A 22786-nucleotide genomic window follows, 5' to 3' on the forward strand; every position below is an offset into this window, starting at 1 on the left:
AATTCATTGTAAGCCTTTCCAAGAAAAACAAATTGTACTACCAACATTACAATTATTTATTAATTAAACTTTCAAAATACTGAGAATAAATTCATATAAATCAATTAACAAATAAATAAAATATGGCTAGTTAAACAGGCTCTGTGAATCAAAATCATTTCTAGTATCGGTATCATCTTTTGACTTTCTCGTATTTTCTTCATTTTCTTTGGACATTTCTGTAATAGTGGATAGGTCTGGAATGGCACATGTGATAGGAAATATTTGGTTTAAATTGGCGCCGCAGCTGATATGAGCCATAGAGCTTTGATTAATATCCAAGTTATTAGTATTAGAAATGTCATCTTCTGAAAAAAGGTACCATCTTGTATTACGAGTTCTTTTCTCGGGTATTTCACTAGATAAATCTTCCGTTATGAGACTGTCTGGAGGTGATAGACTTCCTAAAGGGGTATGAAAGACAGTGGCGCTAGCACTTTCGGCGGTTTTGTACTCCGATACACCAATTACTAAAAATATAAGAAAAATAATAAAGTTCCAATTTAAAATTTATTGTACTGAAATAAATTTAGTAAACTAAATTTTAAGATAAAAACATTACCTTTTTGAAGAACAGACACATCTTGAGCATCACAGGAAAACAGCTCGTAGGACATTTTATCTGGTAAATTGCCGAAAAACTGTGGTATGTTTGCGTCACAATCATTAGAGTCGGAATCCAAGGATATGATTGATTTAGTGGCACTTTTAATGATTTCAACGCTGTCTCCTAAGCATTCGTTAGTATTAAGACAAGTTTCCGAATGATTATGTATAAGATCAACGCTGTCATTGAAAGTATTGAGAAATACACCTGACTCAACATCATTTATGCCACTATCTGTATGCATGGAATTCTGTTTGTTTCGAATACTCTTTTCTACAATCTCTTTCACTATCTTTTTGCGTTTTGGTTTTGAAATTTTTACTTTTATAATATCCTTTTTCTTTTTCCCTTTACGATTTTCAAAAATTTGTACGGGATGATTAATTTCATTTTCCGTATCAAAATCATCATAAACTTGCATCACAGGCGGGCAGGACTGCCGGCTTGTGTATGAACATGTCTCCATGTGCTCTTCTTCAATACAGGGCTCAGTGTTCGTTAGTTTTAACTTACGCATGCTTTGACGTTTGCGAGGCGTAGAACTTCTTTTTTTTGGTTTAGTAATTTTACTTTCAACATTCTCTTTCATTTCGACATCTTTGCAACTTTCCATTAAAATATTAAAGTCACCTTTGGAATGTTTCTTAGCACTTTCCAAAATTAAATCTCTCAATTGACGGTGAATAGATTCAGACAAAGTTGGATCAGTAATTTTAACTATATTTATTTTATTGAGAAACGATTCAGACATATGATTGACAGATGTTTTGGGTAAATTTAAATTGTAATGGTACTCTACGCCATTTTGCGTGGTTGTTTCAACACCACAGTCCTGCTCCATCAGCGGCATAGAAATATCTCCGTCTGTTTCCATGAGCTCATTTAGCATGACGTGTTCGTTGTGATCGGTTTTCGCCACATTATCTTCAAGCAAAAAGTCATTTGAATTGTTCAATAAGGATTTACTTATTGATATATTTTCCACTATTGACAAAACCGGTGAAGTTGGTAGTGTTACATTACTCGAACTATCAGTGTTTGTATGACGGAAATTTTCTTTGTCTTCTATGTCTATTTTAAAATCGGAAACTTGTTTACAAATTTGATCACTTACATATTGTAATTCGTTTGAAATTGGACTAGCTTCATCGATTTTTTCAAGTTGAGACGAAGTTTTATTTCGAAATGTAACGTTATTCATCAGCAGTTGGTAAGATTCTGATTTATATACATCGGATTTTAGGCTCGAATTTTGAAAAACCATTGACTTTAGAGGAGGGCCCTGGTAGGAGTCATTTGAGTCGCTTGTTAAATCATCAGTCAAATAAGGATGGATTGTTTTTTGTGAACGAGTTTGATTTCTAGTTCTGTAGTGTGGTAATGTGAAGCTCGTTCGTTTTTTTCTTTTCTGATACGTCTTTATAGGACTCTCGTCCGAATCTTGATAGCCTTGAGTACTTTCTATAGAATTAAGGGAAAGGTTTTCCGGCGAGGAATATATTTTGAAGTTCACCGAACTGTAGGAAGAAATACAAAAGCTTGTAGCAACGACATGCGAAAATGTAGCAGAAGCCAAAGTGCAAAACAAAAAACAAAATGTGGCATGCAAAACTAATGGAAGCAGGTTTACAAGATGAACTCATGCAATAACACTATTATATATAAAAATTTTTAAATGAAATAAAAAATTTATCACCTATTTATCAAACAAATATAAATCTAAATTGAAAACCAAAGATGCCTATTTGCTTATTCAAAAAAAGTGAAATCGATTTAGATTGAAATGAAAAACAATATGGGATCTATATATTTATTTAATTACCTGCTCCCATTTATTTAATGGAATCGTCTTTTATCTGTCTGGCTCCTTTAACTAATGCTTAAATTAATATTACAAAAGTTAGACTTCATCTTTTGGAAAATACTTCTTATAATATAAAGTTAAAGAAGAAAGATAGGACAAAATGTAATTGCATAATATAAGATCAGTTAAAACATAAGATCTCATGATTAGTGTAAATGTACTCATATTACTTAATCTATGTTTTGACTACAATGAGATACCAATTTATATATTATATAAGTATCATCTTACATTTACTTTATAAGTAGAAATGACTAAGAACGAATTTAAAAAAACAATACACAAAATCGCTTAAATCAAACCGTAACCATATTTTAATTTTTAAAACTGAATCTTTTTTTTTTAAATATATGTTTTTTTGTTAATTATAAAATAACTTGAGTTTCACGCAATCCACGTGTTATAATTTCTGTCTTTAATGAACGAATATTTTATAAAGATATGTTAACATAATTTAAGTGATCATTTTATATAAAAATATAATAATTGTTTATGGTACAGCTAACAAACTGGAAGTTTTTTTCGTATTCGTAATTAAGTGATCATGTACTGTAAAGTTAAAATGTTATATATTAAATCTGATGAAATAATTGACTCATAAAATGTAATTTACATACATATTTTGAGTAATTGGTAGCTCAAAGTATCAAGCTTATAAATTATTGATCTTATTATATACACAGACAATTTTGATCTTTTAAATAATTATTTAAAAAATAGTCATTGTACATAGATGCTGTCCAAACATTGGATCACACAATATGGATTTTAAAAATATAATAAAAAGTTTATATATTAACATCAAATTGTACTCGTAGAAATTATTAGTATTATGTTGAAAAGTTCAGGTCAACCTGTTGATCTGCCAATAACTCCAGTTGCTCATTTGATTGGAAGTCGTAATGAACAGTTATGTTTAGTGGCCGGTCACCGGGCTACCCTGCATATCTTATAAATCTTAAGTTTATTTAAAGTTTCATCCACTACCTGCTAGATTTTCTCTGTCTTGTATTCTTTGTTACTTTTTGTGATTTGTTGGTATAGGATTTTCTATTTGCTGGTGGAGGTGATGGGAACTTGTATTTAACGTCATCCTGTGGTTCTGAATTCTTTGTATCTAATAAGGACTTCTTCGCTGTTTGTCTTGTTCTAACAGAATTTTCTTCAGTTGTATCATTATCTGTTTTTAAAAGAAATTCAAATATATATATTTTTTTTTTATGAATTAAGTTTTTGTTCACTTTGTAATTAAATATTGAAGTTTTGTGTAATTCGTCTATTACAATGTATATTAAAATGTAATGCCATAGGTAATAAAATTTTAAATAGATATCTGAAGAATATTAAATAATATGACATGATTGCACAATGCTGTTTTACTAGAACTGTTTTAATTCAACAATTTTACGACAGGACAACCCCTACTACCGGTTATTAAGTCAACATGACACCCCGCGAACATCTAGTTAGCATAGCTCACCGTTTAACATTAGTGGTAGAGCTTAATAATCATCTTAAAAGTTTTTAATGAAATATATTACATTATAATAGGATTACATTTTGGCTCAAATACCTATTGTAAGCTTCTTCGGTGTCCTAGTAATTCTTCTGGTTGGACTTGCTGTGTTCGGTACTGTAGTCGGTGTACCTACATTATCTGATTTAGCTTCAGTTTCTTCAACTTTAGGTTTCTTTGCTGGACTTTGTTCCGTAGGACTTGATTGAGATTTTTTTGGTCTACCTTTTCTGTAATTAACCTTTTTTTTGTAATCTTAAAGAAATGTTAATGGTAACATATACGTTAAAATTTTACAATAAATAGTTTTTTTAACAATGAATGCCCTTAAATATTTAAGCTATTATTCAAATACCCTCTATTAAATCTCTATCGCTATGATTATAAAAAACTTTAAATTATATTTATTAAAAAAAAACTTTATTACTTATCTTAAAAATTTAATTTTTTTTAAAAAATCTTTTTGTTTTACCGTTTCGTGATATTATTATCCTTTATTGGTGTCTCTTGTTTTGGTTTAGGCGATTTTTCCTTCTCTCTTTCTTCTATTTCTTTAAAGATCTCGCCTTCTATTTGGTCAACCTTTTCTTGTACTTCTATAAATGAAGTAAATAAATATAATTTGACAATTTATTTGGTTTAAGTTCATCATTTGCATATACAATGATTATTTAATTGATTAAAAATAGAAAAATAGCGTGTATTGAGTCCCTATATCCGTATTTTATATATACAGGTGATAATTTAAGACCAAAAATATATCACAAAAGTTAATGCCAGGTACAGAATCGCTTTCAAGATATTAGTTTATCGCTAGCTAAATGGTATAAGTTTGAGGATTAAAGAATCTTGACTTTAAATTTTGTGGATGTGGATCAATGGATGCGAAAATGTTTTGACTAGTTGATATACAAGTGAAGCATCACATGGTGGCTTTTTGTTTATGCGGTAGATCTATTTTGTTTATATTTTTTTTGCAAATATGTTTATTAATTATTTAATAATAATATGTGATCCATTGTAAATACATGATTCTTATTTTTCATTTATTATAATACAACAAACCTTCGTCAACAATCATATCAATAGGTGTTGAATTTCCACTAAGCTGCTTTGGCCCATGGACTGGTTCTTTAAGTTCTTTGACTATTGTTGTCTCTTTCTCTCTGGTTATAATTTGTGGTTCTTTCTGAAACAGTTGTAGAACCTGCGCCAAAACTGGGTTGACGTGTGACCAGTGTCCCTCCAATTGAACTTCCTATTAAATGTATATGATTATTTTTTATTTTATTTCTCAACAAAATGTAAATATTTTGTATATTAAAAAACAATTCATACCTCATTATTTTTGGTAAATTTAATTTTAACTGTCTTTTCTTCTTGTGCCTGTACTGCTATTGGCTCTGTGACATCTTTGATGGGCAATTTTTTATCTGTGGATGATGAACAAACAATATAGATTTTAATTCTAAATTCTCAAATTTAATTTTAAGTCTAATTCAATTTTTTTTACCTGCTACTTCATTGGTTTTCTTAGGATATTCAACCAATGGCTGATTTCTGGAATAAAGAAGAACATTTTAATTTATTCATTAATTTTTTCCTTGTCCCAATTATTTGGGGTCAACTCATTGTGTAACACAATGCGAGTAAAACATTTTGACATAGTTCTATGTATATGCCTCACCCTAACTTCCTTGGGAATGCATGTGATGTGAAATTGGTACCGTATAAGGTCAAAGCTCTCTCTGAAATAGTACATTGGTTTAGTGTTAATAATTTACTGTTAAACAGTAAAAAGACAAAATGTATTATATTCACTATTCCCAATGTGAAATTTGTAAAAAATAATGTACTTTTAAATGGGGAAGCTTTAGATGCTGCAGAAGCACCATAATTTCTTGGCATCACCATATATTCTAAGCTTCAATGGGGCCCTCATATTAATAAATTGGCAAATAGATTTAGCTCTGCAGCTTTCGCGGTAAAAAAAAATGAGAATGCTGAATGATGTAGATACGTCTCACCTAGTGTATTTTGGTTATTTTCACAGTGTAATGTAGCATTCTACTCTGGAGTAATGCAGCCGATATTAATACGATTTTTGTACTGCAGAAGAGGGCTATTCATGCAATTTATAACGTGGGCCCAAAAAATTCACTAAGATGTAAATTTAAAGAAATTAAAACAATGACTGTCGCTTCTCAATATTTATCTGATAATAACATTCATTGCAAATTACACAGGGTTACAGGAATTACAGATTACACAGGGTTATTAAGTCTTATATGGGACAATGTTTACGCTTTTACAACAGGATCCCAGAAAACATTAAAAAATATTCAATTGTGAAATTTAAAATAATCGTTAAGGATCTCTTGTGTGCTAAATATTACACAACCAATGACTTTTTAAATGAATGCACACCTTGGGAATGAAACAATCGCCCTTAGGGCGATATATATATATATTGTTCTGCTATTGTTGTATATTACTTATTGTAAAGGATAAGATATAAAAAAAAAATCCCGATAAGTTTCTTTCGTCGGTTTTTCTCAGGTCTGAGGTGTTTATTTCCGAACCGGTGGTAGATTCATGACAATCAATAAGTAAGTGTAACTCTTCTATATTGAATAAAGATTTTTAACTTTGACTAATTAAAGCTGATTGTCATTGATGCGCTAAACACAATTTTGACTTTGTCAGGATCGCAGGATTAAATGAGGGCTACAACTGTTTTGGAATGCATATGTTAGCAAGAATAATGGGAAAAAACTCAGTATATACGTTTTTCTCAAATGACAAACATACTCAACTATCATGATTAAATATATAATTTATTAATAATTTATAATATTAAAATTTCAATGTAATTCCTTGTAGCATTTACTGTTGTTTTAAGTTTTGCTTTCTGACATTTACATCAGGTAAGGCAAATACAACGAATTTTGCTTCTTATAAAAACTTAGTTTTTAAACTATTTACCTGGAAGTTGTCGGTAGTACAGGAATTCTACTAATTTCTTCATGTTCATTCTGCTCCTGGACTTGATTTAATAACCTGAAAACAAATACAGAACAACCTTAGGTTAACTGTAGTATAAAAAGTTAATTAAATTAAGTTTAAAAAATATAGCATTTCTCTTATTATTGTTTACTGCTATAAAATTTAAATGATTTTTTTATATGCTGCTTATTATGATAGACCATTTTAGACGTAAGACGAATTTTGATGTGTTTGATTATTTATTTATATGTATATATATTTAATAAAAAAAAACTTATTATTGGAAACGAGCGAAGCTCGGTCACCCAGTTTCTATCCATAAAACCGAATGTTGCTATACAATAGTGTAAGTCACCTGCGTTTTTACACTTTACTAGGGTTAATTCTAATACATATTAAGTTTAATAGAATTTATAATACTACCAGTATTACACAAATAGACAAAAATCTACATTTATTATTTACTTTGTTAATTCAGCGGTTCTTTTCTTTTCCTCCACATATTTCAATTTCCAAAATGACTCTTCTCGTTCATTATCATCTGTAAATAAACAAAATATACCTATGAGAAGTCTCGAAAGCTTTTTCTACAACGCTCCATGATGTTCCAATGCTTGTATATATTATAAAATTATATATTAATATACATATTTTAGTATTATAATATATAAATGTATAATATATAAATATATGTTGTGTTACAATTTCGTTCGACTAACGATGGTATCCACATGATGTTTTACTTAACCAAGCATGATATGAATTATAAACACAAATTATGCAAATGAAAATGCGGTACCCTGGTTTTAGTATGCTATCTTAAGTTAAGATTCAGTGTTCTGTCTGGTATATCTTGGCCTAAATTATTAAGAAGAGTATTATACAGTGTTGTACTTTTACAAAATGGCCATTTTGAGCAAACATTCTTTGATATTAACATAAGAAAGTACATTGACAAAATAATATAAACGTAAGTATACGACGGGTAAGATAAATTTTAAATATTATCTATTTTTTAATAGCAGTGGCACAGTAATACTGGTTTTATATTAAATTAGTACTCATATTATTATAACTCATGGGAAGTCATATCCACATCAGTATTTGTCACATTGTTGTATGTACTATAAACCAATAAGTAATATTTAAAGGATTTTTTATTAAGGCACGATATTTTGTACAACAATAACTGTCGTCGTTATATATTCAAATTTATTTGAAGATTGTAATACATGTACAACCCTGAGGTAAAATGTCACGACTTACTGTCTGTTGTCAAGTTGACATAATTCTTAATTATTTTGCCGTCCTTCACTACTGGGTATATTTTCTTTCCGTACATTACGAACAGACCGCCTTCCTCTTCCAATGACAATATTCGTGCCGATTTAGGTTTCCTATGAAAATAAAATGATGACATATTAAGTATACGAATAAGTTTCAATAGATTTCACTTTGTAATAACTATTTATTAATGTATAATAATCAATCAATCAACTTTGACCGAACCCCAAGTGTATCCCCCCCCCCCCCTATACTTATGTTAGTAGATAGGGAAACAGTTAAACGGAAACGGATAACGTTTCGATTTGATTGCGATAAAGTAACAATTTGTTAGTAGTATTTAAAGGTTTTCACTTTACAAGCAAAGCCTGTCATCAACTTTCTTATGTGTTTTTAATACTTACAAATATTTCCTAGTCTGTCTATTCTTTCGACCTCGCGGTGGAGAAACGTATTCTGATCCGGTGTCCGAAGTCCAATCACTCGATTCGGAGCTGATAATGCTTGAATTAGACATAAAATAATTAGCAATAATAAGCAAATTGAAGAAACGCAACCAGCCCCCCCCCCCCCCCCCCGTTTACATCAAAATTTTAAAAAAGTATTTTCTTAGTGTGCCTTACTTTTATATAAAGAAGATCATCTCCATATTACAAATCTCGATATCTTGTTAATATTTCGTTTAAGCTCTGCATTAATGGTCAACAAGTCGGACATTTATATAATAGTCATTCACATTGGCATTACTCACACAAAATTTGTCATTGATTATTTGCGTTCTCAAATGTCCGAAAATTGATGTGTTATGATATAGATTTATGTTATAAAAAATATCTCAAGTGTTCCGACTATTCCAAAGGAGAAAATATTGCAAATATTTGTTTATTGATATCAAAATGTGGGCAGTGAATATTATATACTCTTTTGTGTATTATAATAGTCAAATGAAGGCCATTTTTTGGTCAGCCTCGCAATGTATTCACAAATTTTTAAAGTAGTTGGTGGCAAATTTTAATCTTTTCTTAATCATCTGTTCCCATCCCTTAATGGCCAATCCGTATCACTTTCTTTGTAAATTAACCAATGCAGTGATGCCACTGAATTGTTTCATTGGTGGTATTCACCAGAGATGCGTTAAGCATGAGTCTTTTAAGGCTTATGTCATTTAAGACTTATATCATTTAAGATTAGAGTAAAAAAAAGTAGATCGATATAGCGTGCATAATTTATTGTATCCTAAACCTAGTGCGATCCTTGCAATTTGTAGTTACTACAACAAAACTACAGCGTAGTGGCAAGTAAAAAGATATTTTATAAAGAGACCCCTTCTCACTTTGTTTTCATCTCGTTCTCGCTCGATATAGTCGGATTTTTTTGGGAGAACTGGGACTACTTCACAAGTAGCAATGTAATTTACTGTATAATATATTTTTCTAAACTTACTGTTTTTGTTTACGAGGTGATGTATGTTTTCTATAATTGTGACTACTCTTGCGACTTTTAGTTACTCCTCCTATAAATAAATTTGTACGTTATTTATATTTAAATTAAAATATTAAATAAAAAAAAACAAGAAACCACCAAAAGCTAATAAATACTTATAAGAGGGTTATTTATATAAAGCTTAATATTATATTTTAAACTTAACAAATTTTGTTAAATAAAATCTATTTTTTCTAATTAATAATAGAGTTCACCATAAATAATTGTGACTTTTTAGTTCTTTTAAATGCTGTTAAACAATTTTAATTGGCAAAGGTTTGGAATTTAATATCGATTGGTCGGTCTGTGTCTTTATATTAAGACGTTTTATTTAACTTTGCCTGTGTTGTGTTTAAATTTTGTAACCGAGATTTAAATACACTCAATCGATCGAGTCAAACCTTTTTACATGCTGGCGACAATACAGATTGTATTTTACAAATGTTATGTTAATGGTTTTAATAAAAAAAAATTACGTCACACGACACCGGTGAAAGTTTTGTTTATTTAGCATATCCTGTTATTTCAAATATATATATGATTATGAAATTACAAAAAATGAAGAAGAAAATAATATTAATAACTGGATTTATATAACATTGTAAATAAATAAATAAAGCAAGACTCGAATATTTCAATTGTGCAGTTTCCATTAAATTGCATGCAATTATTGAAATTTAAGCTATTTCAGGTAGTTGCTTGTCCTTCTTTAGACAATCATATTGAGCGTGAGACACGAAAACCCATTTCGAATTTTGTATCAAATTATTACACAAGTATTTCAAGTTGAACATGAAATATTAACAGAATTCTCAATCCATCAGATTAAATTTTGCTTTTATTAATTAAGCCATTCACCCATTTTTATTTTTTTTATTTAAAATTCTTATATTAACTACCAAGAAATATGACCATATTTAAATAGGATAATATGATGAATGAAATAGGATAATGATGAATTAAATAGGATAAACTTGCCACATGCAAAATAGATAACATTCCCAAACTTAATCAGACAACATTTTAATGCATTTTGTCACATTTTGCTGCCATGCTTACACTTACCACTTGAAAATCCAAACATATGTGACAAAGCTTTGTCTCTATTTTGTTTTACTGATTGTTTAATGACTCGCTTCCGTTGTTCTTGACCGTTATCACTGAAGGAATCAGAATGAGATTTTAGTATCACAACCTCGTTTGTGTTATTAGTATTTCCTCTCTTTATTTCTAGTTGTGTTTTCTTTACATCATTATTTGCTTTGGTATATTTGACTTCGATCTCGTTCGTAGTATTTAATTTTTCGTCCTTTTCAGTTTTTGTCTCATCTTCCTTCTTTTTGTGTTTATCATTTTTGGTATCATCTTCAACTATACTTGTTTCAGAATCTGTGTACTTGGAGTTTGAAAACTGTTCAGCATACAAACTTACACTTTTCAAACATGGATTCTCAAGTTCTTCTGAATTGTTTTCATTATTTTGTAAGCTGTCCGCCTTTCCGTCAACTTGTTCTTTCTGTGGAGGTTCTTCCTTCATTACTTGATCAGCTTTTGAATGTTCATCTAAGACTACAGTCTCAACTTCTTCAGGAATGTTTTGTTTCAATTGGACTTGGGTAGATATAGTTGACGGTTTTATTTTGTTTTTGATGATTGTGTCTGTATCTGATATAGATAGTTTGTCTTTTTCAAGGCTTTTTTTATTAATGGTTGAAGATGGATTTTCTTGAGAGCTAGCTCTTTTCTTAGCACGTTTTATATCTTGGTTCTTGTCCACTGTTTTTTTATTATTTATTTTAAGTGGTATGGTTTGAGAGTTTCCTTTAAATCCTTCTTGGTTATCGGGTATAAAAGTATCAGTTGTTGTATTGGAATTTTGTGTAGTTTCAAATGAGATTTTAGGTTTGTTCACATCAGCAAGATTTACTTCAGTTGAATTTCTGTTATTATATTTCGTAATGTTATCATCTTCTTCACTTAGTACAATTGAAATTTCATTATTTTTTTCTTTTTCATTAATAGTATCATTTTTTGGTGGTGATATCTCTGATTCTGATTGCTCAGGTGAAGTTTGCTCAGTATTTGTTTCCCCTGGTTCATTAGTAATTTCTTCTTGTGAAGCAGTGTTCAAGTTGTCAAGTTCCATGTTTTCTTCAGGTGCCTTGGTTGTTTCTTTACCTTCATCACAATTGAGATCTGTGTCGGGAAGCTCAACTATTTGCATTGCTGGTTCATCATTTGATCCTTCGCCATCATCTGTAGCAAAATCATCAATAACTGCTTGCAGCATGGGTGTTAAGGGTTCAGAATATGTAATTAGTTCTCTTAGAGACTTTTTCGGAGATTGATCTTTATCTTCAGAATTGTCATAACAATCCTCTAGCACAAGGGTTTCTGTGGAAGCTCTTATATCTGATTCTGACTGTTTAGGAACCTCACCTGCTGAATTAGTTTCATTTTTGTCTTTATCGTTGTCAGCTTCTTCATTTATTATGTCTTCACCTGAAAATTATTTTAACTTATAACATCTTGTATACTTTTTAAATTTATATATAACAAATTATTACATACTCTCCGTGGTTGAATCACGACTAGTTGATCGAATTTCAAGCTTGTTGTTTAGTCTTGCTTCTACATCATATCTAAAAATAATCATAAAATTATTTGATGAGTCATATATAATTATATAATTAATGAGCATTTACATTTCATACATTTTAATAATTTAACTTACCCTTGTTTAAAACTCGCTATTTCTTGGGGAGATAACTTGTAGTAAGGATTGTAAATATCAGGTAATATTCTTTTAAGAAATGTCTCTTTTAAGCTTTGCCATGTTCTACTTGTAACCTAGAATGACACAAAAAAAACAATTAAACAGCTGTTTTACGCACACACTTCGGTCATTGTAATGGCTAAAAGGTTGTACTTAAATATCATGTCCTATTAAAAAACACTATTTCTAAGCCATGTTTTACTAGAAGGTCGATTGTGTTACAAACATCCAAACAGAAAACATCACTATAAATTATTAGTAACTACATTCAACTTTAACTTAGTATAAATAAGGTCAATATACACTTTATTTATTCCGCTAAAAAATTAGATATTGTTCGGAATATTGGTAACCATTGCTATACCATAGAAAATCATCAAGATGATATAGAACATTTTGCAACTTACCATTCATATTAAACACTAACTAAGGGTTTCATAATAAAATAGAATTTATTCTTATAATGCTGTAAATTCACACAGTAAAAGTAAATATTTTTTTGATAAATCTTATTAATTTTTTTCTCAATTAAATTTTTTTTACACCTAAACCTAGAAGGTTTTTTAATCTTTAATACTTTCTAGGTCTGTGAAGGCCCATAGATATTACAACAATTACTTATCTTTTGAGTCAAGTGTACTGTCACTGAAAATGTTAATATTTTATGTAAAAACAATGTCAAATAGGGTTTTTTAATACTGTATACTGATTAGGCTGTGTGAAAGTATCAAAATTACTTACTACAGTAAATACTTATTTATGCTCAATATTGCTCTTTCTTTATTTTCTGTATTATATTAATCAAATAAAGTGAATGATTGAGATATCTACAATTACAATGTTTTTTAACTATTTATTATAGATAAAAAACAATAATTATTGAAACATTCACTAGCTGAAATAAAAGAATACATACTTTTGAATCTGCTAAATCCTTCCACATTTTTCTGCCTTTAATTTCACCAAAGGCTTTGTGCTCTGTTAAATATTCCACTATCGTTTTCATTTCTTTCAAGGTATATGCTTTTCTGAAAATATATTTAAGTATGAACAAAATTATACATATTAAAAACAACTAATGGGGAAAATAAATAACAATTATCATATTCTCATTACTAAAAACAAGAATAAAGTCTTATTCAATAGACAATTATTGTATTGATTGGATAAATATTTCGTTAAGTTATTACGCTTGATAAGAGTAACAAAAACAAAGCGGTCCCTCGCTCATTATGATAACACTTTTATATGGATATAAAAACGCATTAACTTTAAACGTTTTGATCTGTTATAAGTACACGCGAATTATTTTTTTATTGAAATGTAGTAATGCAAACTTACCCCGACATTTTGGAGGGCAATTTTTACTCCTGGATTACAAAGTAAGATATTCAATAGTTCGTTTTTAATGTTTAATCATTAATTTTATGGCTAGAAAGATATATATTACTTATTGCCAAATCATTTTTATTATAGATTTAAGAGTAGGTAAAACGACAAAATTGAAAGCTTAAACCGGCTAAGCAAGCACTGTTTAGTGTTTGACATTTAGTTGTGATTTCCGAATTTCCGATGCCGATTGTAACGCCAGTTGACTTACGTCTGGACGCTTACTTTCATAGATAAAAAATGGAAAAAGATATTAAAAAACTCAATCGTGTACATTTTTTGCTGTGAATAATCATAACGTCTATCTTAAACGAAAAAATAAATTACATTAGGTATTGATTATGATCACTTTTATATTTGTAAAATAAAAGTCATCATACTGGTAAAATAAGTGACGAAAAAATATATACCACGTCATCTTGTATTTGATTTTTGTAGCAATAGTGTTGTAAAACAACTTTCATCTATTAAAATAGACAATACAGGACTTTTAAAAGTTGAATCAGTTTGGTACTTAAAGTATGTACGATTAGATAAAGAGGCATTACAAAATACAGATATTGAGGATATTTGTTTATTTTATATAAGTAATAGTATAATAATAAATGTCTCCTTAATTTTGACTTTGAGATCTACCAGGTTTTCTGCCCATAAAGGGACTACCACCCATTTGTCGTAACAATCCTCTTAAGCCTCGTGCTTCTCTTATTCCTCCTTCAAATTGTTCTGAAGGTATTGCAGAGAAATCATCAACCAATGGAAGAGGTCCAGTGAGACGTTCAGAATATTGAGCAAGACGAGATTGGTGGCCTATTGGTGATGTTTTCTCAGTTGATTGCTGGGACTGTGGATGTTAAAAAGCAAATTAATCATTTTATAATTAAGTTTAATACAAATAATATTATTTACTATTACTTGTAATTATTGTCTATCCTTTGGTAATCCTAACTAATACTTATATGCGCGAAAGTAAGTTTGCCTGTTGGTTATGATTTCACATCTTAACTACTCAACCAATTATCTTGAAAATTTGCATATACATTGTCAAGGGTAAGAAAAGGACATAGGGTACCTAACACCTGATCCCCTCCCCTCAAACATGGGCTAAGCTGCGGGGGGGGGGGAGTCGTTATTCAAGATTATATTTGTATTATTTAGACAAGTACAAACTGTATTTTTTTTTCTTTTTATTTGGCAATTTAACAGACACCTGTAAAATATCTATGTGGTGCATTGCAGATTATATATAATATTTTATGTGTAAAAGTAAAACTTGTCCTAACTTTGCCTTTTAATGCAGCGATTTCATCTTGCAATCGTTTAACAAGAGCAGCATCATTTTCATAACTTGTTAGTGTTGGCTGTGGCATACATTGAAAAACTGTAGCCAGTAAATTATGCAGAGACACCAGTACACTGTCTTGCCATGTTCTTGTAAAATAGAGGCTAAATGATGGGTTCTCCTCAGGTTTTTGTACATAAGGCAGCACTGAAAGAATTATTATATTATATATTTCAGATTGTATTAAATATTACTACACTAACATATATTTCATGAGTCATTTATGGACTACTTACTGAACCAATCTCTCCATTCACTCTGACCTTGCAGCTCTGGTAGCATTTTAGAAAGGAATTCTGCTACTTTATCATTTCTGACACTTCCAGTATTTTGCGATGCAGTTACTAAATATAGCTTGTATAAACTATACTCTATCTTACGTACAGCTAGAAAAATAAGTATAATTTATAGGTAATATGTATAATTTATCTAGAATGAAGCCTTAAAGAAAGTAAATAATGATGCAGATATATATAGAACTTTTCTTACCAGGTTGCACATGAATTTCTAGCTTAGAGAATATTAAACTGTCTAAATGGGACCAATATTCTTTAAGTCCACCGAGATCTGAGACATTAATATAATGTACAATTTGTTCTACTATTTTGTCAACTCTAAAACCCTTGTCTTTATCAGATTTTAAGTCGTTATCGAACGCTTTTACAGTTGAAGAGAATCCTCTGAAGAGTAAGTATTCACGAACTAATTCATCAATAAATTGAATATGAGCCATATTAGATCTTATTTTATATTTGTTAAGTAAATTTTTGTGTTCTTTCACTATACCTTTGTTTTTATTTATATAAAATCTGACAGATGCCAAACTCTAGACATTATATAGAGTTAGGTACTACCAATCGAACGCATTCAGTGGTACCTGTTTTATTAATAAGCAATGAAACTTATTTAGTTTTAATAAATCATGATCTTAATAAGGTATGAATTCGGTAATATTTATCGTATGATATGGCAATAATTATTGTAAATTTTATACACTTCTTAAATGACACCTTTTTTTAAACTTTACATGTCCACGATTCGTCAACAACCAACATAAAAAAATTGAAATGTCAAATTGTCAATCGAAATTGTCTTTAATCAGCTGTCGATTTATATTATTGGCGTTAATTTTTTAAAAGAATTTATATATAAAATATGTGATAAATGGCATGAAGCATCTTATATTTATTAATTAAACCAGCACGGTGGTAGTGCTGGGGGTCGGTTTGTGCGGATGGCGAGCGCGAGGAGCCAGTGGTGCGAGTGACCGCGGCGGGCGCGGCTCACCTGGGCCCCCGGTCGCGCAGGCATGCACTGGCATGGCGGAGGCTGCAGGCACGTCGCGTGGCCTCCGCGTCTACAAGATCGTAGTACTAGGCGACGGGGGGGTGGGCAAGTCCGCGGTCACACTGCAATTTGTTAGCCATAGTTTTCTGGACTATCACGATCCCACAATAGGTACCGCTTCTAGTTGTTGTTTACATTTAATTGATGTTGTATGGAATATATATGGCCATATGGAAGAATACATTAGAAAAATGTCTTTCCTTTTAAATTATATGGATTTTTAATTTTCGAGCAAAACAATGAGAACTCTTAATGATAAATTTATTAGAACATATATTAAAATTACAAATTTCATTTCTCTTTTATTCAATTTCTATGTTAATGATAAGTGGGTGAAAAAAAGAAATAGCTACATAAAATGTGTAAGCATTTATGTGATTGACTGGAATTACGGTGGTTGCTGAGAGTGATTTATTTTTGATGCTCAGAAGATTCTGTAAATATACACACTATACTAAAAAAATAACAACATTTTTACTACCTATTTTAGTCATAAGAACTTGATATAATTGTTTGCTTAGTTGTGATTTTGTGACGTTCCTTTTTGGTGTGTCTTGTAAAAGAATCTTTTACATTTATAATTTAATTACACATTTGAAATTCTAAATATAGTTAGCAGTGTAATACTATAAATAAATTATATACTATAAATTCCATATCAAATTAAAATTTTAATTTTAAAAATCAAATAGTTGGCAAATTGATATTGCAAAAAAATAATAATATCGTTAGTTACTGATGTAGTAGGCTATAAAGTAGTTATTAAACTGATCAAATCTTAAATCTGTGTGATATGATTATTTTATAAAAATTATATATTATGTATTATATCATAGTCATACAATACCATATTCATATTTGCAGATCTAGACACTAATATAGTCTATTAACTATCTGGCATATTACTACTTCATACTTAATTGTTCCAGCAACAATTAATATATATGGGTAGCATAGCCATTGGTGGAACTTGTATAGGTAGGATAATGGATATCCATTTTATCTTTTCAGAGGACTCATATCAACAGCAGGCAGTTATTGATGGGGAGCCAGCATTGCTGGACATATTAGATACGGCTGGACAGGTGTGTATCGTTTCTAATAAGAAAATATTTCTTCATTTCTTGTATGTATTTACGAGGAATCAATCTATTAGTTGCTTACAAATATTTATAACAACATAACAAAAAAATAGTAAGTTGGTTATTAATGTTAATTGTGTAAATTATATTTCAAAATATAAGACTAAGGTTTTTTTAGTTATTTTATGCTAGTAATTATTTCTATTCTTTGCAATTAAACTAAACCCTGAACAGTGTTTGCTATTATATATTGTTAGTACAAACTTTGAAATATCTCATAAGCTTTTTCATATCAAAACTGTTGTGATTGAATATAAGAAGAATTAATGCAAGTCTCCTTAAAATGTGTTCAGTAGCATCTTTGTTTACATTGCAGTATTATCACATAATTGTAATGTAGGGTAAATTTAAATAGTAATAACTCAAGTGCTGTTCCACTATAATGCAGAGTTATCACTAATACTTTTTGTAGTAGTAGCTACGGTGAAGGGGCAGTGCTTAAGCGCTGCTATCCTGGCAGGCCCGGGACCAAAGCGTTTGGACAGTTGTGCTTTACAACTTCTAGCAACTAGCATAATGTCATCAGTATTTGTTTAGCATTTTAATTTGCGCGCCGGTCTATGATGTAATTCCATTCAGTTTAAAATCAATTTCCTCACTCCAAAAAGGATTCTACCTTTATAGCACGAAACAATATTTTTTGAAGAGTTGATTTTCTTTAATAGGTGGAATTCACTGCGATGAGGGAACAATATATGCGATGTGGGGAAGGCTTCATGCTGTGCTACTCGGTGACAGATAGGCGGTCTTTTCGTGCTGCAGCAGAGTATAAACGGTTGTTGGCTCAAGCTCGCCCTTCAGAGAGACTGCCACTGGTGTTGGTTGGCAATAAGTTGGACTTGGCGCCGAGATTAAGACAAGTGAGTGTACATGTGCATTATTTCATTATCAATGTAATGTCACTATTAATTTCAATATTCTATTTTGTTTTTACCTAATATATGTTTTTGGCGTATGTACAAATGTATATATAAATAAATAATTACTGACATTAATTTTTACTCTGCATTATAGCGTTTACTTTCAAATTTGCATAAAGTAATACTTAATAATATAATCCATTAATGTCACAGTCTATACCTACTGTTAGACAAATGTTTAATAGATTTAAAGTCATAATATCTCCTCATCGTTAAAAAAACTCTTGACATTGTTATATTATGAATCTTCAGAAAAGTTTTGTTCATTTTTAATTGTCCTGGTATAAAGGTAACGACAGAGGAAGGCAAAGCTCTGGCCACCCAGCTTGGCTGTCCATTCTACGAGACTTCGGCAGCGCTCCGTCACTTCGTGGACGATGCCTTCCACGGACTCGTCCGGGAAATACGCCGCCTCGAGAGACAGAGACAGGTAACGCTTAAATAAGAAATAATGCTGCTTATTCTATTGTCCGAGATGGTCTAATGATTTGAACGCGTGAATCTTAACCGATGATCGTGGGTTCAAACCCGGGAAAGCACCACTGAATTTTCATGTGTTGTTTTCAATTTGTGTTTATAATTCATCTCGTGCTTGACGGTGAAGGAAAACATCGTGAGGTAACCTGCATGTGTCTAATTTCATTGAAATCCTGCCACATGTGTATTTAGAGAAAGTGTGTCAGTTTATTTAGAGACAAAGAAATTCCTTGGGATTACCATAAATCTTAATCTTTAATGGGGCCTCATATTAATAAATTGGCGTAGACTAAACATTCGCGGTAAAATAGTAAGACCGATTCAATGTAGACATGGTTCGCCAAGTGTGTTTTAGATGTTTTCGCATTATAATGTCTTGAGGAATTATGCTCTTAGGTGCCGCCGACATCAATTCGATCTTTGTCCTGCAGATGAGAGTTATTCGCGCTATTTATATCCTGGGACCTAAAGATTTTATTATTTAAATTATTAATTGTAAAATTAACAATTATGAAAAAAATTTTTCGAATTTACGCCTCTTTCGATAATAAAACACAATATTGAATCACTATCATTAAAAGTTTCTCAATCCTACGCACAATTAAAGATTTCAAGCCTTTAATGAATTGTCGAAGAGTGTGCGATCGTAGTGTCGTACGATGTGTGTCGCGTGTTGCAGTCGTCGCTGCTGGAGAGCGGCGGGCGCGGGCGGCGGCGCTGGCGGCGCCTGCGCAGCATCTTCGCGCTCGTGTTCCGGCGCCGGCGCCGACACGCCGCGCCCTGAGCCGCCCCCGCCGCGCCGCTGCGGGATAGGTTTCTCCTTTTATTTACTACGAACCTTACTTTCATATTCGACCTCGGGTGACTTTATAACCGGGTGAAAAAATTGTAATCGTAGCTCTCGTCCTCGACTGGAGGCGGAGCTGAGTGATATATTTGTCAGTAATAAATTAAATTCTGAGCGTCGAGTATTTAAACGGTCGAGTATTTAAACGGTCGAGACATGGACGTGAAGCCGTCGGAGGGGGAGACCGAAAATCGTTTCACTGACGAGATAGGTTGCTTAGGGTCAGGTGTTTAATCTTCCACTACCTCAAACGCTTTCCGTTATTAGTTACTCGTGTCCGTATCTATCGTGGCCACGTTCTCTTTTATAGTGAATTGATTAATATTGTTTATAGCTTTACTAAATTATTCCATACTTCGTTAATCTTAGGAAGCTTAATATTTGATATGAAATGTGCCAGATATTATTCTAAGATGTGATTCTACCTCTGTCTTACACTATTGAATTGTTCAATCGACGTTCCTCGTTTAAGCCATACTTATATACAAATATAATAGAACCTTTAGTTCGCATAGGATGTAAATTTTATATTATACTAATTGAATTGTATAGGCCTACTTAAATTATAGTAAGTAAATATTCTGTTGACGGTACTTAAATTGGTTTTGAGATACTTTACTACGCCACATCACGTCTAACTTGTATTCTGCCTCAGTTATCATCATCGTGATGATGTAACTCCTTAAGAAATAAATCCTTGTTACAGATTTTTTATTTAAAAATGTTGTGTGTAATTCAAACTTATAACGATGTCTTTGCAATGGCGTTTTCTGTTATAGGCGAGACAAATTATGAAGGCATGTAGTTCTCTGTGTGCTTCTATTCGAGAAACGCCATTGGTCTTAGTTTATTGTTGATTCTATACAAAATTTGTAGCGTATATGTATGTAAATTTCAATATTGTAATTATTAAATTAAAAAGCCTATTGAAAACTGGCCTCATGTAATGGATGTCTTCCGCAATGGAACCCAAAAGAGCAATAATAAATGTAATTGTTTATTCCGATTTAAAATTTTAGTATTGTATCATCGAAGTTCGATAGTTCAGTGTTTAGATGATATTTACATTATATTTGTCAAGTCAAATGAACCAAAGATGATTATATTCAAACCAATTGAATTTCAACCTTAGTATATTCTGTTATGACAAAAAAAAAACATCAGAAGTTTTTACTTATATATGATAGAATAACTTAACTATCAAAATCATAATATATATTTTATTTTCTTGTTGTACTTGATGCAATTTGAATAAAATTACAGGGTTGCCAGTATTTAAAGTATAATATAAAATTAGTTTTTTAAATGCGAACAATGTTAAAATAACTACACGGAGTGATAATAAAGACGGATCGTTTGGCTTGACCGATAATTTTACTTAAGTAACAGAGTAGCTATTAAATGTTGTATTGTACCCCAAATCCCCGTAGAGAAGTGTTGACATTATCATTATATTATAAGAAAAATATTGAGAAAGAATCGCGTTAAAAGATTTATTAAATCAAAATTATATTATGAAAACAGTTGAAAATAAAAAAAAAAGTTTATTTATTTTCAAAAATCACTTTAGAAAGTTTTTCTTAGTAGTATTAATAGCTAATGTTTCATTGAACTGATTGCAAAGTAAAATTTTTTAATAGCAAAACTAATATCATTTAAGAAAATAGTTTTGTTTATGATCAAACAAATTAAAATTATATTCGGAATTGTTTTTTTTAAACTAACTTAACGATATTTATGTTTAATCCAAGACATTATACAAAATCAATTCGAAAAAGAACTGTATCTTAAAATTATAGTATTAAATCGCCCTGGAATTGAATAAGTTTATAATAAAAGATAAACCGATATCGTCCTCTATTCTCATTAATAGGAATATAACTAATGTATCGTAGTTCCGTAGTATTAGAATCCGCCCAGTGTATCCAGTTCATGTTCCATTCCTTCCAATCTGGTTTAGGAACATTTATTTTAGTACAGGAAACTATGAAATTATCAATAATTAAAACGGCACACTAGTGTAAGAAATGGTCTTATACCTTTATTTTATAAGTGTTGTAATCATTGCGACGTGTTTATTTATTTAGATTCGACCCTAAAGTACAATTTAATTATATTTAAGACCACTGTGGCATTATAATCTCCGCGACGGAGACAGCAATAATGAGTAAGCGAATAAAATATATTTATATGATAAATTAATTTATTTCGTGTGTGTGATTTTAGTGTTGTGAGCAGACGTTGATATTTTATTATAAAGATAGGATGATACGCACAAATTTTAGAGTAGCTGTTTATGCGGTTGGAGATTAACTGTCGGTCGCACCATGGGAAGAAAGTTGTTGCATTTTAGAGTAAAAATTGACGCCCACTTGAGTCAGGCCCAGCGACTCTTTTATCTGTCAATATAATATCGTTTGTGGACAGTATTAAAAAGCAACAAATATTCTGCTCTTGGTATGGAAGTTTATACGGTTGGATTAGTTCCCTCAATAGCAAGGTGTCAAACTAGATTATTAGGTAATGTTATTATTAAGTAATATGAGCTTTCAGGCATTTGAAGCCGTATAACCCCCTCAAATAGGGTAACTTTTTTCTGTAAACGTCATATACATTGGTTGTTAATATTTTTTTTTTTTATCGTTAAATAATTAGTTGTAATATATTTATGGTCAATCAATTTATTATGAAATATATTTTTATGATTTATGAAAGCATTTTAAACGACCAACATATGATTTTTCGTCT

At 30.7% G+C, this 22786-nt stretch overlaps 3 protein-coding genes across 3 annotated transcripts; 1 reads left to right on the top strand and 2 right to left on the bottom strand.

Annotated features, from left to right (window-relative positions):
- Positions 1-126: 126 nt before the first annotated feature.
- On the bottom strand, positions 127-14134 carry LOC126774809 (uncharacterized). The gene is made up of 18 exons (XM_050496421.1): positions 13916-14134; positions 13491-13602; positions 12533-12648; positions 12370-12440; positions 10864-12300; positions 9760-9829; positions 8721-8819; positions 8299-8429; positions 7498-7573; positions 7012-7086; positions 5540-5586; positions 5365-5459; positions 5092-5284; positions 4499-4622; positions 4084-4256; positions 3498-3690; positions 602-2163; positions 127-509 (listed from the first exon to the last, which is right to left on the bottom strand). The coding sequence occupies exons 1-18, from the start codon at positions 13921-13923 to the stop codon at positions 127-129; spliced, it is 4965 nt and encodes a 1654-aa protein (XP_050352378.1). The 5' UTR covers positions 13924-14134.
- Positions 14135-14523: 389 nt separating this feature from the next.
- Positions 14524-16125, bottom strand: LOC126774865 (WD repeat-containing protein 91). Its single transcript, XM_050496510.1, has 4 exons — positions 15795-16125; positions 15542-15691; positions 15247-15452; positions 14524-14807 (listed from the first exon to the last, which is right to left on the bottom strand). The coding sequence occupies exons 1-4, from the start codon at positions 16036-16038 to the stop codon at positions 14577-14579; spliced, it is 831 nt and encodes a 276-aa protein (XP_050352467.1). The 5' UTR covers positions 16039-16125; the 3' UTR covers positions 14524-14576.
- Positions 16126-16377: 252 nt separating this feature from the next.
- On the top strand, positions 16378-21559 carry LOC126774876 (GTP-binding protein Rit2). Its single transcript, XM_050496526.1, has 5 exons — positions 16378-16763; positions 17664-17737; positions 18460-18654; positions 19004-19144; positions 19871-21559. The coding sequence occupies exons 1-5, from the start codon at positions 16625-16627 to the stop codon at positions 19973-19975; spliced, it is 654 nt and encodes a 217-aa protein (XP_050352483.1). The 5' UTR covers positions 16378-16624; the 3' UTR covers positions 19976-21559.
- The last annotated feature ends 1227 nt before the right edge of the window (positions 21560-22786 follow it).

Source organism: Nymphalis io, chromosome 17, assembly GCF_905147045.1.
Source record: "Nymphalis io chromosome 17, ilAglIoxx1.1, whole genome shotgun sequence".
Classification (NCBI taxonomy): Eukaryota; Metazoa; Arthropoda; class Insecta; order Lepidoptera; family Nymphalidae; genus Nymphalis; species Nymphalis io.